Here is a 16,191-nt window from a genome sequence, read left to right on the forward strand (position 1 = left end):
TCTCTCTCTCCCTCTCTCTCCCTCTCTCTCCCTCTCTCTCCCTCTCTCTCCCTCTCTCTCCCTCTCTCTCCCTCTCTCTCCCTCTCTCTCCCTCTCTCTCCCTCTCTCTCCTCCCTCTCCCTCCCTCTCCCTCCCTCTCCCTCCCTCTCCCTCCCTCTCCCTCCCTCTCCCTCCCTCCCTCTCCCTCCCTCTCCCTCCCTCTCCCTCCCTCTCCCTCCCTCTCCCTCTCCCTCCCTCCCTCTCCCTCCCCTCTCGCCCCCTCTCGCCCCCTCTCGCCCCCTCTCGCCCCCTCTCGCCCCTCTCGCCCCTCTCGCCCTCTCTCTCGCCCCCTCTCGCCCTCTCTCTCGCTCTCTCTCGCTCTCTCTCGCTCTCTCTCGCCCTCTGTCGCCCTCTGTCGCCCTCTGTCGCCCTCTCTCGCCCTCTCTCGCCCCCTCTCGCCCCCTCTCGCCCCCTCTCGCCCCCTCTCGCCCCCTCGCCCCCTCTCGCCCCCTCTCGCCCCCTCTCGCCCTCTCTCTCGCCCCCTCTCGCCCTCTCTCTCGCTCTCTCTCGCTCTCTGTCGCCCTCTCTCGCCCTCTCTCGCCCTCTCTCGCCCTCTCTCGCCCTCTCTCGCCCTCTCTCGCCCTCTCTCGCCCTCTCTCGCCCTCTCTCGCCTCTCTCGCCCTCTCTCGCCCTCTCTCGCCCTCTCTCGCCCTCTCTCGCCCTCTCTCGCCCTCTCTCGCCCTCTCTCGCCCTCTCTCGCCCTCTCTCGCCCTCTCTCGCCCTCTCTCGCCCTCTCTCGCCCTCTCTCGCCCTCTCTCGCCCTCTCTCGCCCTCTCTCGCCCTCTCTCGCTCTCCTCTCTCGCTCTCTCTCGCTCTCTCTCGCTCTCTCTCGCTCTCTCTCGCTCTCTCTCGCTCTCTCTCGCTCTCTCTCGCTCTCTCTCGCTCTCTCTCGCTCTCTCTCGCTCTCTCTCGCTCTCTCTCGCTCTCTCTCGCTCTCTCTCGCTCTCTCTCGCTCTCTCTCGCTCTCTCCTCGCTCTCCCTCGCTCTCCCTCGCTCTCCCTCGCTCTCCTCGCTCTCCCTCGCTCTCCCTCGCTCTCCCTCGCTCTCCCTCGCTCTCCCTCGCTCTCCCTCGCTCTCCTCGCTCTCCCTCGCTCTCCCTCGCTCTCCCTCGCTCTCCCTCGCTCTCCCTCGCTCTCCTCGCTCTCCCTCGCTCTCCCTCGCTCTCCCTCGCTCTCCCTCGCTCTCCTCGCTCTCCCTCGCTCTCCCTCGCTCTCCCTCGCTCTCCCTCGCTCTCCCTCGCTCTCTGTCGCTCTCCCTCTCTCTCTCCCTCTCTCTCTCTCTGTCGCTCCCTCGCTCTCTCTCTCTCTCTCTCTCTCTCTCTCTCTCTCTGTCGCTCCCTCTCTCTCTCTCTCTCTCTCTCTCTGTCGCTCCCTCTCTCATGTGCTCTGTCCATATACGATGCTGCTGGAGCTTGAGCAGGGTTTCAGTGGTCGCTCTTCTGCCCTAGACTCTAAGAGGTGGACACTGATGTTCCTGTGCCTGGCTGAAGGCTCGCAGCAGGAAAGTTGAATGGAAGGTGAGGCGGTGGCTAGTGTGGTGGCTTCCAGTAAACACGCAATGACAGAAGGGTTGATTTACATGGAAACTCTATCTGGCCACGTATATATCTCTTGAGTAACTGATAAAAGCCTACCCATGATATCCCATGAACTGTGCACAGGTTGGATGCACAGCCTGGTACTGATTCCCTGTCGGGTAAAAGCAAATGTATGTACAAAAGTCTCTCAGTTGCTTGCTTCATAATTTTCTTCTTCATCTCACCTCAGCTGCAATTGTTCTAACTTCCCTTCCTACCTGCTCCTAGGGAAGCTGAAAGGAGGCAGGAGTGCGTTGGGTTGCAAGCATGACAGAATTTTGCAGTTTTTATATGTCCTCCTCTGTCCATGCCAGCCTGAAAAACTTACCCATATAGTATTTATAAATAGGAACTAATTTATATGGTCAAAAGAATCTTTTTTTTTTAAGTTGATTCACATATTCTTCAGAGATTTGAACCTACCACCATTGCATGCTGCAGCTTGCATATAATCAGTGTGTCACAAGTGGTTTGGTAAACGTTATTGCCAAGTTCAGAGAGTGATGAATTGGCAATGACCTGACCATTACATTCTGGCACAGCTTTGGTGGTCTCAGCCCAATTGCACTCAGGAAATCCTCCTCACCACTGATCCAAAAATGAGTGCTGACAGTCTTGTGATGATTTTTCCCTTGGAATCACTGCTAGCCAACATTTCAGATTCCTCCATCTGCATCTTTGGCTACTTTTTGGCCGACTAACATGGTAAATCCAAAAAAGGGAACACTATCCATTCATGTGGGTTCTACGTGTACTCAACTTGGCTGTGAATCTCATGAAATGACTTGACTTCTTCTCAGACAAAATCGTCCTCAAATGACCAAGCAGTACTGCTCAAGACTTATATCACATGGAGGAAGGCATAAAAAGGGACGCATTGGTACATCACTAAATGAGCTGACCTGACTTTGCTTTAAATATAAGTTGCTTTCAAGGAAAGAAAGTATTCAGTTTATTTAGATTACTGTATTGAAAGACAGCCAAGCTCGGACTAGCAGGATTGATTTTCACGTCAATCCTAACAGTTCAACACCATCTTCTATTTGCACAGTCATAAATCTACTACTGAGGGAATATGAACCAGTGAAGCATTATGTCATTATTTGTAAAATGCAGTGAAATAAATCTATTGGAACAAAGCAATATTTGCCTATTTAAAAACTAGTATTTTTGCAACCATCTACAGTTTTTGTTTTTCATTTTATGCTGAGACTCCTGTCTAACATGAGAGATTCTGATTTTTCTCTACTAATGCTATCTTGTTAGGGTGTGCCATATTGTAATTAAAGGTGCAGGCTTCATGCCTGCCTGACTGTCCCTCAGCCAGTTATCAGAACTCAATCTGTCCTTTATTCTTTCAAGCGAGCTTAATTCAGGCCTCTGGTTACCCTGGCTGTTTGATTACCTGGTGGCTTAGCTCTGAACTTAAACCTACAACTTCAGTCCACCGTAAACTTAATAAGACTACAATGCAAAAGTTTGTGCAGCTTTCCATAACTTGAGAATCGAGCAAAGATCACACAAGTACTTGATTTTCTGGTGGTTAAGTGTGAGTTGCAGATGATGCAGTGTCTATTAATTGAAGCTGTAAACCATTTCACGTCAATAACTTACATTTTGTAGTGCCTTTAATGTAGTGAAAAACCCCATGATGTCTTGGAGCGTCAATGATGATTAATTTTAAAACCTTAGATTTAAAATAAAATCAGTACAGACTAAGCAGAGTTAACTTTGGACAATCCTAGGTCCTTTTTCCTAATATAACATCTATGGTTCATATTATTCTGAGAGTGCAACAGGACAGATATTCTGACGATTATGCACCCCAGCAGTGACACCAATGAACTTTGCAATGTAACTTTCAGCATATAATATTTAATGAAGTTATTAGATATCTGTATTTGTAATCACTAAAAAGGAAATTTATAACATTGCAAGTAGTATAGTTATCCAAGGCATCTGCCAAAAAAATGTATTCCAGGAGCAATAGTACTCTTCTGGCCTAATGGGGCATTCAACTAAAGGGTACAAAAAAGTTTTTTTCATTTAGCAAACTAGCACCACTAAACCACCTAATTAAGTTTATAAATTCAATGATCTTTTCCTCCTATTCAAAATTGTATATAAATAAATAACATTTAATGTACAGGTGTTCTCCGAAAACACTCATTTATTATCTGTAATTATCTACCATGAGAATTTACCGCTGCTATACTAACTGCGGTGTACATACCACCACAAGCAAAGGTTGAGGATGCTTTGGATGTGCTGTACTCCACCACTAACACCCTGGAGACACAACACCCCGAGGCCCTGTTTATTGTGACTGGCTTGATTGAAGTTGCCAATCTAAGGAAGGTGTTGCCCAAGTACCACCGGAACATTACCTGCCCCACCAGGGGCCCGAACATTTTATATCACTACTATACCACTGTGAAGGATGTCCACAGCTCCATTCCCCGCCCTCATTTCAGGAACTCTGACCGCAATGCTAAGCTTCTTCTCCCGACTTACAGGCAAAAGTTCAAGCAGAGACCCCCTTGCGGATACAGGTCCAGTGCTGGTCAGAGAAGGCAGAGAATCAACTCCAGTGCTGTCTGGAATCAGCTGATTGGGCCATGTTCAAACATCCACAGGTACCTTGGACGAATACACCACCACCGTCACGGACTTTAAGTCAAACTGGGTGTTCCCCAACAGGAAACCGTGGATGAACCAGGACATACAGAACCTGCTAAATATCAGGCGTGAGGCCTTCAGATCAGGAGACCCACTCAAATATAAGGAATCCAAGTATGACTTTCATAGAACCATTAAGACAGCCAAGGGCTAATACGAATCTAAACCAGACACCCAGAAACTCTGGCAAGAACTGAATGACATCATAGGTTCTAAAAAGAGACTCTGCAAGATAGCTGACGATGACCTATCTCTCCCAGATCGTCTCAATTCCGTCTATGCTCGCTTTGAGCAGAATTTTGGCGAAGAGGTAACACCTATTTCGACAAATCCTGACGAATCTATCCTAACAGTCATTGCATCAGAGGTCGGATCAGTTTTCCTTCGTGTGAATCCAAGGAAAGCAATGGGACCAGATAGAGTACCAGGCCTAGCACTCAGAGCATGCGCAGATCAACTGGTAGAGGTCTTCTCAGACATCTTCAACCTCTCCCTGCAGCAGGCCACTGTTCTTGCATATTTCAAGAGGGCCAACATCATCCCTGCGCCTAAGAAGGCTTATGCAGCCATAACTTCGGTGGTCATGAAGTGCTTTGAAAGGCTGGTCATGGCCTTCCCCACCTTCCCCACTACTCTTGACCCACTCCAATTTGCCTGTTGGATCAACAAATCCACATCTGATGCCATATCACTTGCCCTTCACTCCTCCCTAGAACATTTTGACAACAAGAATAGTGACGTAAGAATCCTACTCATTGACTGCAGTTCAGCCTTCAACACTATTATCCCCTTGAGACTGATTGATTGATTACTAAACTTGGGGTTCTCGGACTAAGCCACACTCTCTGCATCTGGATCCTCAGTTTCCTGACCCACAGGCCGCAATCAGTGAAGATTGAGGACAATATTTCATCCTCACTAACACTCAACACTGGAGCCTCCAAAGGTGCATATTCCGCCCCCTACTGTACTCACTGTATACCCATGACTGCATTGCCAAATACCAGACTAATTCCATTTACAAATTAATTGATAAAATGCCATTTACAAATTCACGGATGACACCCCCCTTGTCGGTCGAATCTCAGATGGCGACGAACAGACTACAGACGGGAGGTGGAAGACCTGGAAAAATGGTGCACTGAGAACAACCTAGTTCTCAATGCCAGCAAAACCAAGGAACTCATTATTGACTTTCGGCGGGATGTTACTCATGTCCCCCTACAGGACAGCGCTGGAACAAGTGGAGAGTGTCAAGCTCCTTGGAGTGGTCATCCACAACAGGCTTTCTTGGACTTTTCATGTGGATGCACTGGTTACAAAGGCCCAACAACGTCTCTTCTTCCTCAGGCAGCTGAGGAAATTTGACATGTTGGAAAATACTCTTGCCAACTTTTATAGGTGTGCCATTGAGAGCATTCTGTCTGGATATATCACTACCTGGTATGGAACTGTATCATTCAAGATCGGAGACGGTTACAGAGAATGGTGCACTCGGCCCGGACACTCTCAAAGGCCAACCTCCTATCTATAGAATCCATCTACCAAGCCTTCTGTCAAGGAAAGACCGCCAGCATTCTCAAAGATCCATCCCACCCTGGCAATGTTTTTCTACAACCTCTACCATCAGGGAGAAGGTACAGAACCCTGAATATATGCACCAGCTGGTTTTGTTACAGTTTCTACCCTACTGTTGTTAGAATACTGAGTGGACTCTCAAACTCTTAACATTCGCCTGTAGCTGTGTTTTTGTTTTTGTCACTGTTTACCTGTTATTTACTGGGGTGGCACAGGGGCTCAGTGGTTAGCACTGCAGCCTCACAGCACCAGGGACCCAGGTTCGATTCCATCCTCGGGGTGATTGTCTGTGTGGAGTTTGCACATTCTCCCCGTGTCTGCGTGGGTTTCCTCCGGGTGCTCCAGTTTCCTCCCACAGTCTAAAGATGAGCAGGTTAGGTGGATTGGCCATGCTAAATTGCCCATAGTGTTAGCTGTATTAGTCAGAGGGAAATGGATCTGGGTGGGTTACTCTTCGGAGGGTCGGTGTGAACTTGTTGAGCCAAAGGGCCTGTTTTCCACAATGTAGGAAATCTAATCTAATCTAAATTCTATTATCTATGCTACTTAACTATGTGATCTGTCTGTATTGCTCGCAAGACAAAGCTTTTCACTGTGCCTCAGTACACATGACAGTAAATTCAATTCAATTCAATTTGTGAATTTCTGACCATTTTCTTTGTAAAGCGAGCTCCTGTTTGCTGTTACATGATTCCCATTCCTGGTACTAGGTGTCGTAGTGCACCGAGAACTTGACTCCACGTCAGCATCACGCGCTTTCTCATGGAGAGCTTTGTGAAAGGTATTGTGAAATGTTTGTGCTAGTGGACTTGGAAAGGCATCATGAAAATGCCTTTACAGCCTGATGACAAGAAGCTGTGAGCAATCTGTTAATTTAAAAACTTAAGAGTTGAGGTAAGAGTGAAATTTCATTGGAATTGACCATCAGTAAAAGGACAATTGAGCAGTTTGAAACTTGGCTTTGTTGTTTGTATTAAGAGCTGCTTTTCTCTTTCTTTGAAAACATTGTTTAGATATTAAACAGTATCTGCAGACTTATGTGAATCTGTTTCAGTGACTGATCACAATGGCAACCAACTTCAAACAAATACCAGTACTGGGACTGGAACATGGTCAGTCAGCTGCTCAGGGTGGTCAGAGTCAGGAAACTGCAGATTGTGGGGAAAGGAGAGAAAAGTGGGTGGCACGCTGTTACTTTTGATGCATGTGTGGAGATGTCCTGAGGGGTGGGTAGGCTGTGCAGAAGAGGTTCAGGGTTAGTCAGATGTTAGTGAAGATAAGAGTGAGTGGGGAAGATGTGGCAGGAAATGGTGGTACAGTAGCAGAGAGTGAATGAGGTTTCAATGAGATGGCACCTTTCACTGGCAGAATGGAGAAGGTCATTGATCTTCCCACCTTCGGTGCATTATTTGGTTGGACTGCATTAGCCTGGAAGGTAACTCTGGTCCAGGTTGTCATGGTTTCAGTAGAATGATCTCCTCTGGCCTGGGAGAAAAGGACATCCTGCCTCTGCATCACCCCATCCCGTCAGCAGCATCTCAAGGTTCCAGCCCACAAAAAGAGGCACCAGTTTTCCCTTGTCTGCCACATCCAGGGCCAATGTCAGGAGCCATGCAGGGCTGGTTGTGGGGGTATACTAGGCTGATAGTCTGCCCCCAGCCAAGAGCTATCCTTATAAAGATGGTGCTGCACCACAGATGTTGATCAATTCTGGGATATCCAGGAAATGGTGAGTTGTTTTGGAATGGCACATGGCACATGGTATGATGGTATGTGTGTGAGTGTGAGAGACAGACAGAGAGACAGACAGAGAGACACCATAAGGTGGGGTAGGTACTAAATCGGGTGAGGTAGGAGAAAGTGAGGACTGCAGATGCTGGAGACCAGAGTTAAAAACTGTGGTGCTGGAAAAACACAGCAGGTCAGGCAGCATCCGAGGAGCAGGAGAATCGACGTTTCGGGCATAAGCCCTTCTCGTTCCTGAAGATTCTCCTGCTCCTCGGATGCTGCCTGGCTTGCTGTGTTTTTCCAGCACCACAGTTTTCAACTAAATCAGGTGAGCTTTGTAAAATAAGGTGATAGATGTTCCCAAGCATCGCGATGTGAAACCCTTCAGAAAACTTGACAAAACTTGACACTAAGCGAAAGAAATTAAGTTTCAGCCCTTGATCTATCAAGGCACATTTCATTTTAGGATCGGACTTATGCAGCGGTACCATTGGATGGAATCTGAAGACTGGCTAGAATGTAGTGCAGCCAGTGTGTGTAGATGCCAATCAAGAGTAATCAGTTGAAGATTCTGATGAATTGCACTGCACAGTACCATATAACAGGTCAAAATCTATGTAGACTGTGCTATCGTTTGTATTAGGCTAACTTATTTTTGATGGTTCGCCCTTCACCCAGTTTTTCCCATAGGCTTCATTATTTCTATTGCATGATTTTCTATAACATGGCATTGCACAGGAATGCAACTATGGCGTTGTAGGAGCACTACCTTTTAATCAGCATATTAAAATGTGCACAGTAAATACATTGCAAAATTCTTTCATCAAATTGATTATTTAATGTTGAAAATGTCTTTAGGATCTTTATCTATTGTTGGAAATATCATACTCCTAGTTGAATACGTCCAAGTGTAATGAAGAAATAAAGAAGGTGGTGACCTTGTTTTTTCATCATGTGGAAGTATTTATAGGATGTGTAATGCAAAAACCCTTGTTACAAGTTAAGGCAGTAAAACTCACTGATAAAATGCTAGTGGTGATGAGGAAACAAAAATATTTTGCACAGTTTAAAACATTAAATGAAATTCTGAACTAACCATTCTGTTCAGAGATGGTTTATGTGGGGTTAGGGAAGACTTAGTTGTGATCATAAGTAAATGAGAGCGATAGGGAAAGTATGTATTTTCTACTGTACACAAAATCACTGGTGATATTTTAAACTTGCTGCTTGCAGGATTTTGTTCAAAAATGAAGACAGAAATTGGGAAGAAATTGAAAACAAAATGCGATCGGAGAGTGAAGTTCCTATTCTGAAAACATCAAATAAGGTGAGAAAGAAGCAGCAACACTCTGTACGTGATAGTTGCTTCCTTGTTAGTTTTACACTTTATAATCTTCTATCTAACAGGATAGTTGAAAATACTACTGGCACCTTGCTGAGTTGCACAAATTGTGGACAGTTTTTTTTTAATTGTCACCTTGGAAATATTATAGGTCAAGTGAACACCCTTTATTGTTGGTGAAACAAGTTTAATACTAGAAATTGGTATTTGTATACCTACTTTCCTGGCATTTATAGGACAACAAGTGGAGTAGTTTGTTGGTGCATTTTGTCGCCCATTTGTGCAAATGTTGATCCCACCCCTAAGCTGTAAATTAAGGACCTAATGCCTGTTGAAGGTTCACGTCAAGAAATTAGTTAATGGCAACTTGGATTAGAGCTCTTAACTCCATATGCTTTCATGGCAGCTCTTCTTTACTTCTGCTGAGCCTGCCTGAGGGTCGCTACCAGTGAAACATGTGGCCCTGCAATGTGATGTTTGTAAGAAGTAGTCGGTGGAGGTGTGATCAGCTCCAGCAGTTTCGTCAACAGTAATATTGAGGCCTGAGATCCAACTCTCAGTAATCCTGTGGCCTCTAGATATGATTGTGAACTTCATTTCTGCCCTTTGTTTGCTGCTTTACAGAAGTCAGAACTGTTCTTTTTGCATTCTTCAGCTTGATTATATGTTGCTTCTTTATACAGTTGGGCAGCTTAATTTCAAGTTCAGTTAGAAGAAACTGCATCTAATCAGCACAGAATGCACTTTTTAGTTTTTAGTTGAAAGCAATTATTTTGTACAGTATAACTTTGACTCACCACTAAAAGATTGTGTGGCTTTGACTCCCATAGCTACTTGTTAATTTGATTTCTTCGCCTTGGTCAGATGAATTTGTCAGTTGTAGCACAGGTTCTGTCATTTGCAGTGTGGGCAATAAAGGTTTTCTTTCTAAGAATATGCATGATTTGCCCTTAAATTCTTATAGACTATTCCATATATTAATAAAAAAATGGATTGTAATCCTATCAAATAGTAGAGTGCATTCCTTCTGTAATTGATGTTTTGATTTCAGGCAAGAAGATACAATTTTTCAGTAAATGTTTCAAGACTTCAAAACCAAATAATTGTTGAGAAACAAACAATAGCACAGAGTTGCTTTTGATTCTGGTTCTTTGCTTTTCTTTTTCATTCTCACTCTCCCACTCTTATCTGTTTTCCCTAATTCTTACCACCTTCTCTTCTGTATTATACATCTCTATCTCGATCTCCTAGTTCTTCCTCCCTTTCACCTCCACAATATCCCACCACAGCCCAACCAAAGCTTTGCACTTCTCTTTCTTCCTTCCTCTTCACTGTTATGTCTTGGGATACTGATGGCTACAAGCTGTGAAAATAGCAAAGGTGAAGGGAGAGAATAGAAGGAGAAGTAGACCATTCAGCCTGCATCATTCAGTACAGTCATGCCTGATCTTGCACTTCGATGCCTTTTTTGCACACTATCACCCTATCATTGATATTTAGAAATCTTTTAATCTTTACTTTGGAGAGCCTACACAGCCCCTTTGGTAGATAATTCCAAAGATGCACAACTCTATGTTAAGCCACAAAAGAAATTCTCTCATTATACCTTCATCTAAGTGAATTCCTGGTAGTTTGAAATTGCCCTCTTGTTCTAGCCTCCCCAGCCAGCGGAAACATCTTTCCTCCATCTATCTGTCCCTTTTGTACTTTGGTAGGTTTCAATAAGAGTATCTCTCATTCTTCAAAACTGTAGATAATACAAGCCTAATTTTTCTTCACAGTACAGCCTGGTGAATCTTTGTTGCATTCCCTGTTAGGCCATAATATCTCTCTTTCCTCAAGTAAAGGTACAAAACTGCACATAGCAAGTGGGGGTTCCATACAATTGAAGCAAAATTTTGTTACTCCTGCTCTTGAACTTCCTTGTGATTAAAAGCTGATATACTGTTCACCTTTGTAAATGTTTGGATGTTGGCCTGCAGAGACTTATCGATAAGGATACTCTGATCCCTTTGTACATCTACATTTTCTAACTTGCTATTTAAGAAATACTCTACATGTCTATTAGTCCCACCAAAGTAGGATAAGCTTGCATTTTTCCATGTTATATTGAAACTATGTTATATTGTGGGCGGCACGGTGGCACAGTGCTGCCTCACAGCGCCAGAGACCCAGGTTCAATTCCCGCCTCAGGCGACTGACTGTGTGGAGTTTGCACGTTCTCCCCGTGTCTGCGTGGGTTTCCTCCGGGTGCTCCGGTTTCCTCCCACAGTCCAAAGATGTGCAGGTCAGGTGAATTGGCCATGCTAAATTGCCCGTAGTGTTAGGTAAAGGGGTAAATGTAGGGGTATGGGTGGGTTGCGCTTCGGCGGGTCGGTGTGGACTTGTTGGGCCGAAGGGCCTGTTTCCACACTGTAAATAATCTAATCTAATCTATCGTGATCTCGCCCACTTTGAGTCTATCCAATTTCTCTTGTACCTGCTTTGCATCATCTTCAAACCACACATTCCCACCATGCTTTGTATTATCCTTGAACTTGGGAATATTACATTTGGTCCCCATCTCCAAATCACGGGCTTGTTGTGAACAGCAAGCAATAATCCTTGAAGTGCACTGCCAATGCATGAATGTTCTGGTTATTCTCACTTTGTTATCTGCTTGTTAACTAATGTTTAATCCATGTCAGTACATTACCACCTACCACGTAAAGAAAAAATAGCAAAACTTGTGAATGATACATACTGGTCCAACTTGACATGTATACTTCAATCTGAAATTCTAGTATGACCAAGTACATTCCCTTCCAAATATTTTTCCCTCCAGATGAGCTTTAATTTTGCTAAGCGACCTTCTGTCAGAGACTTTAATCAAAAGTCTTCTGAAAGTCCATGTATTCTACATCCATCAACTACCCTTTATCAATCCTGATAAGTTATACTTTTTCAATATGCAAAAACATTCACACTGCTGTGCTTAAGTGTATATGCCCTATTAGACACAAATGTGTTTGGATGAAATCATACAGCAGAGGGGTAATGAAGGCAATTGAACTATGATTCTGTCTAATTCAGGAATTCATACCTTTGTCGAAATGTATAGAATGACGAATACAACTCGTCATGTCTGTCACACCTGTTTGAAAGATCTATTCATTACCTACTTTCACCCCATTGCCCTTTTGGAGTATTCCTTTTAAAATTTACGATTTGTGGTTTCCATTGCCTTTTAGTTCACCGTAATCCACGTACTATCAAAGTTGTTGTAGTTAAAAAGACACATCAAATGCAAAAGAAGAAAATTTGTCTATGGAAGTAGAATGCAAATATGAAAAGAATGCACATATCTCAAACCAAACTGTGTTTAAAAAAAACATGCTTTATCAAAGTTTTTCATCTTGCACTCCTCCGAACAATTCACAAGAAATAACAGGATTGAGGAAATGCCTCCAATACTTGTATATCTGCCCTTATATAGAACCAAAGCAGTTCACAGTATTTTAGGTATGGTCTGACTATGTCTTGTATAGTTTTAGTAAGACCTTCCCATTCTTATATTTCATTCCCTTTGAATTAATGTCTAATAATATACTTGCCTTTTCTGTATTACCTGCTGAACTTGAATGCTAGCTTTATGATTTATGCACAAGGACCCCCAAAGTCTACATTATATTCTATTTGCCAAGTTTTTGTTCAGTGACTGAACCTGTCTTGTCCATATCCCTCTGTTGACTCATTGTGTTATCTTCCCAACTATTTTTGTATCATCTGTAAGAATGGTGATAATACCTTCAGTTTCCTTCTCCAAATCATTATATTGTAATTATAATACAATCCCTGTGGCACTCCACTACTTTCAAATTACTATCCTAAAAATACCCCCTTATCCCAACTCTGTCCTCTGTTAGTTATCCAGGCAAATATGCTATCCCAACAAATATTTGCATGTGCACAAACGTGATGGGTGTGATTATCTTTTCTCCCCTTTTTTTTATAACCATATTACACTTTGATATGTCACATTTCTGAGATAAGGTTCAATTGATTTTGTTTTTAAACTCATGCATGCTGTACAGTATATGTGTACAAAATCTTGACTGTTAGGAGTTGAAAAATCTGAATGTTCACACAGCTGCCCCACATGTCTTGAGGATTTGCAGCTTTTTATTTTTTAGTTTAGATAAGGTTCTAGACAAAAGTTGTAATCCAGAATAAGGTAAAGTTGCTATAGTCTTACCAGACCATAGACCATTAGAGAGATGACTGGAGGTGGTTTAACCTAAAGGTCACCACAGCTCAGGAAAGGGATGAGCTTGAAAAGGTAAGTCATTCTTAGTGATTTCTGCCAGTGCAAGTATTGAACCCACACTGTTGGTGTCACTCTGTATTGAAAGAGACAAAAAGCACTGCAGATGTTGGAATCCAAAATAGACTGACAAGGGTCTGGAAGAACACAGCAAACCAGGCAGCTTCAGGAGGTGGAGAAGTCAACGTTTCGGGTGGAAAGCCTTCTGCTTTCCTCTGGATATTGGGTGGGATACTTTATATCCACCTTAGAAGTTAGACAGGTCCTCTTACATCTGAGCAAAAAGACTGCAGTGCAGTAATAGTGCAGTACTCCACAGAAGCATAAACCCACACGATGTGTACAAATCTCTTGTGTAGAGCTTGAATCTACAGTTTAATGATTCCACAACAAAAATAAGCTAGAGCTGAAAGTGAATTGATTGTAACATATGTTTTCAGGTAGAGTTATACACTACAATCTATCATAATGTACACTATACAATAATATGGTTGAATGGTTCATTGTTTGGATGTGGGAATTTAATAAAATGATGTTAGTGGTTAAATAATAAATTTGTCATCTGAAAGACAAAGTGCCTAATATTGGGATCCCATGAAAAACTGTCTGAAAATTCTTTGCTCTTCCAATTGATTTATTTACAGTTATCTTATTAGTAAAGACTAATCCAGGAATTTTGGTATTTACACTAGATATGAAGCTTTTTGAAAATTGTAATTTGTTTAACTTGTATATACATTTATAAAGATAAATTATAAAAGGTTTATTGATGGTGATAATTGATAATCTGTCTATCAAACCATCTCTCTGCATGAGGTTGGTTACCCGAGGACTCTAAATCTCTTAACACACTTGATGAGTGAATGCGATCTATATTCGGCTGAAAAGTTTGGTCAGCCTCTTCCACAAGCAAGGATAAATTGAGAGCTGGAACACCTACTTTTGTTTGTTTCTAATGAGTTAAAGGTTGGTGGTTAACTGTAGCTAAGAGGCTTGTACGGATGTTCAAGCCTCTTGAACCACGTTGCAAAACGTTTCCTTTTGCCCTGAGTACTCTGACTTTTCTTTACATTTGTGTGGATGTAGTCTGAATTTGAGTGAACTGTTTCTACCAGGAAGGTGGATGTTTACCTTTTCCCCAGCCTTTAGTAGATCCATTCACTTTGTTCTTTGCACAACCTGTTTTGTAGAGCACTGTGTTACCTCGATGTTAAGCTGAATGTTGCCTACTCATTGATAGACAAGCGCATTGGACTCTGCACCATAACATGCAGAGCATCCATCCCATCAAGTCTGCTCCACTCTTTGATGCACTCTGGATTAATTTGATAATTCTCAGATTATATTTTCTATAACTTTCCTTCCTTTCCCTCAAGCCTGATCCACAAGACTGACTGCCCCGGCTGGCCTATCATCTCGGCCTGCTCCTGCCCCACCGAACTCATCTCCACGTACCTCGATACTGTCCTATTCCTGGTCCAGGAACTCCCCACGTAGGTTCGTGAATCCACCCATGCCCTCCACCTCCTCCAAGACTTTTGTTTCCCTGGCCCCTAATGCCTCACCTTCACCATGGACATCCAGTCCCTATACACCTCCATCCGCCATGACCAGAGCCACCAAGCCCTCTGTTTCTTCCCCTCTCAACCTCCCCACCAGTCCCTTTCCACTGACACACTAATTCGTCTGGCTAAACTGGTCCTTCCCCTCAATAATTTCTCCTTTTGAATCGTCCTACTTCCTACTGGTGAAAGGGGTAGCCATGGGCATTGGCATGGGCGCCAGCTATGCCTGTCTCTTTGTCGGTCATGTGCACAGTCCATCTGCCGCAGTTACAGTGGCACCATTCTTCACCTTTTCCTCCGCCACATTAATGACTGCATCAGTGCTCCAACGAGGAGGTTGAACAGTTCATCAACTTCACCAACACGTTTCACCCCGACTTTAAATTCACTTGGACCATCTCAGACACCTCCCTCCCTTTCTTGGACACATCCAACTCCATCAATGGGTACCGACTCAACACTGACACCTTCTACAAACCCACCGACTCCCACAACTACCTGGACTACACCTCCTCCCACTCTGCCTCCTGTAAAAATGCTATTCCTTATCAGGAGGACCAATTCCACCACAGAACACACGAGATGGTCGTCTTTAAAGACCCCAATTTCCCCTCCCACATGGTTGATGATGCCGTCCAGCGCATCTCATCCACTTCCCCCACCTCTGCCCTCGAACCCCATTCCTCCAAACGCAACAAAGACAGAACCCCCTTGTCCTCACCTTCCACCTCTCCAACCTCCATATACATTGCAACATCCTCCACCATTTCCGCCACCTACAAAAGGACCCCACCATCAGAGATATGTTACCCTCCCCACCTCTCTCTGATTTCTGTAAAGACCGTTCCCTCCACGACACTCTCGTCAGGTCCATGCCCCCACCAACCCACCCACCCCTCCTGCCACCTTCCCCTGCCACCACAGGAATTGCAAAATCTGCACCCACACCTTGCCCCTCACCTCCATCAAAGGCCTCAAAGGAGCCTTCCACACCCATCTAAGTTTCACCTGCACATCCACACATGTCACTTACAGTATCTGTTGCTCCCGATGCGGTTTTCTCTATATTGGGGAGACAGGACGCCTACTCATACCGCTTCAGAGAACACCTGCACCAACCAATCCTACCACCCTGCGGTCGAACACTTCAACTCCCCCTCCCAATCTGCTGAGGACATGCAGGTTCTGGACGGCTTCCATCGCCACTCCATAATCACCCAACACCTGGAGGAAGAATGCCTCATCATATCCTCCAACCCCATGGCATCAATGTGGATTTCACCTGTGTCCTCAATTCCCCCACCACCACCACCCAGATCCAGCCTTCCAACTCGGCACTGCTCTCAAGACCTGTCCATCTTCCTTCCAGCCGATCGCTCCA

General features: G+C 44.3%; 1 protein-coding gene across 13 annotated transcripts in view; it reads left to right on the forward strand.

Annotated features, from left to right (window-relative positions):
* cep170aa (centrosomal protein 170Aa) overlaps positions 1–16,191 on the forward strand; it is a 168,710-nt gene that overhangs the window by 140,183 nt on the left and 12,336 nt on the right. For all 13 annotated transcript variants that reach the window (XM_087991188.1, XM_087991194.1, XM_087991193.1 and 10 more), the window contains one exon: positions 8,834–8,927. In XM_087991188.1, coding sequence (XP_087847314.1) covers positions 8,834–8,927 — 94 coding nt within the window. The remainder of the gene's footprint in view (positions 1–8,833; positions 8,928–16,191) is intronic.

This window comes from Chiloscyllium plagiosum, unplaced genomic scaffold, assembly GCF_037043375.1.
Source record: "Chiloscyllium plagiosum isolate Xiang-an unplaced genomic scaffold, Cpla_swu_hap1 HiC_scaffold_10, whole genome shotgun sequence".
NCBI lineage: Eukaryota > Metazoa > Chordata > Chondrichthyes > Orectolobiformes > Hemiscylliidae > Chiloscyllium > Chiloscyllium plagiosum.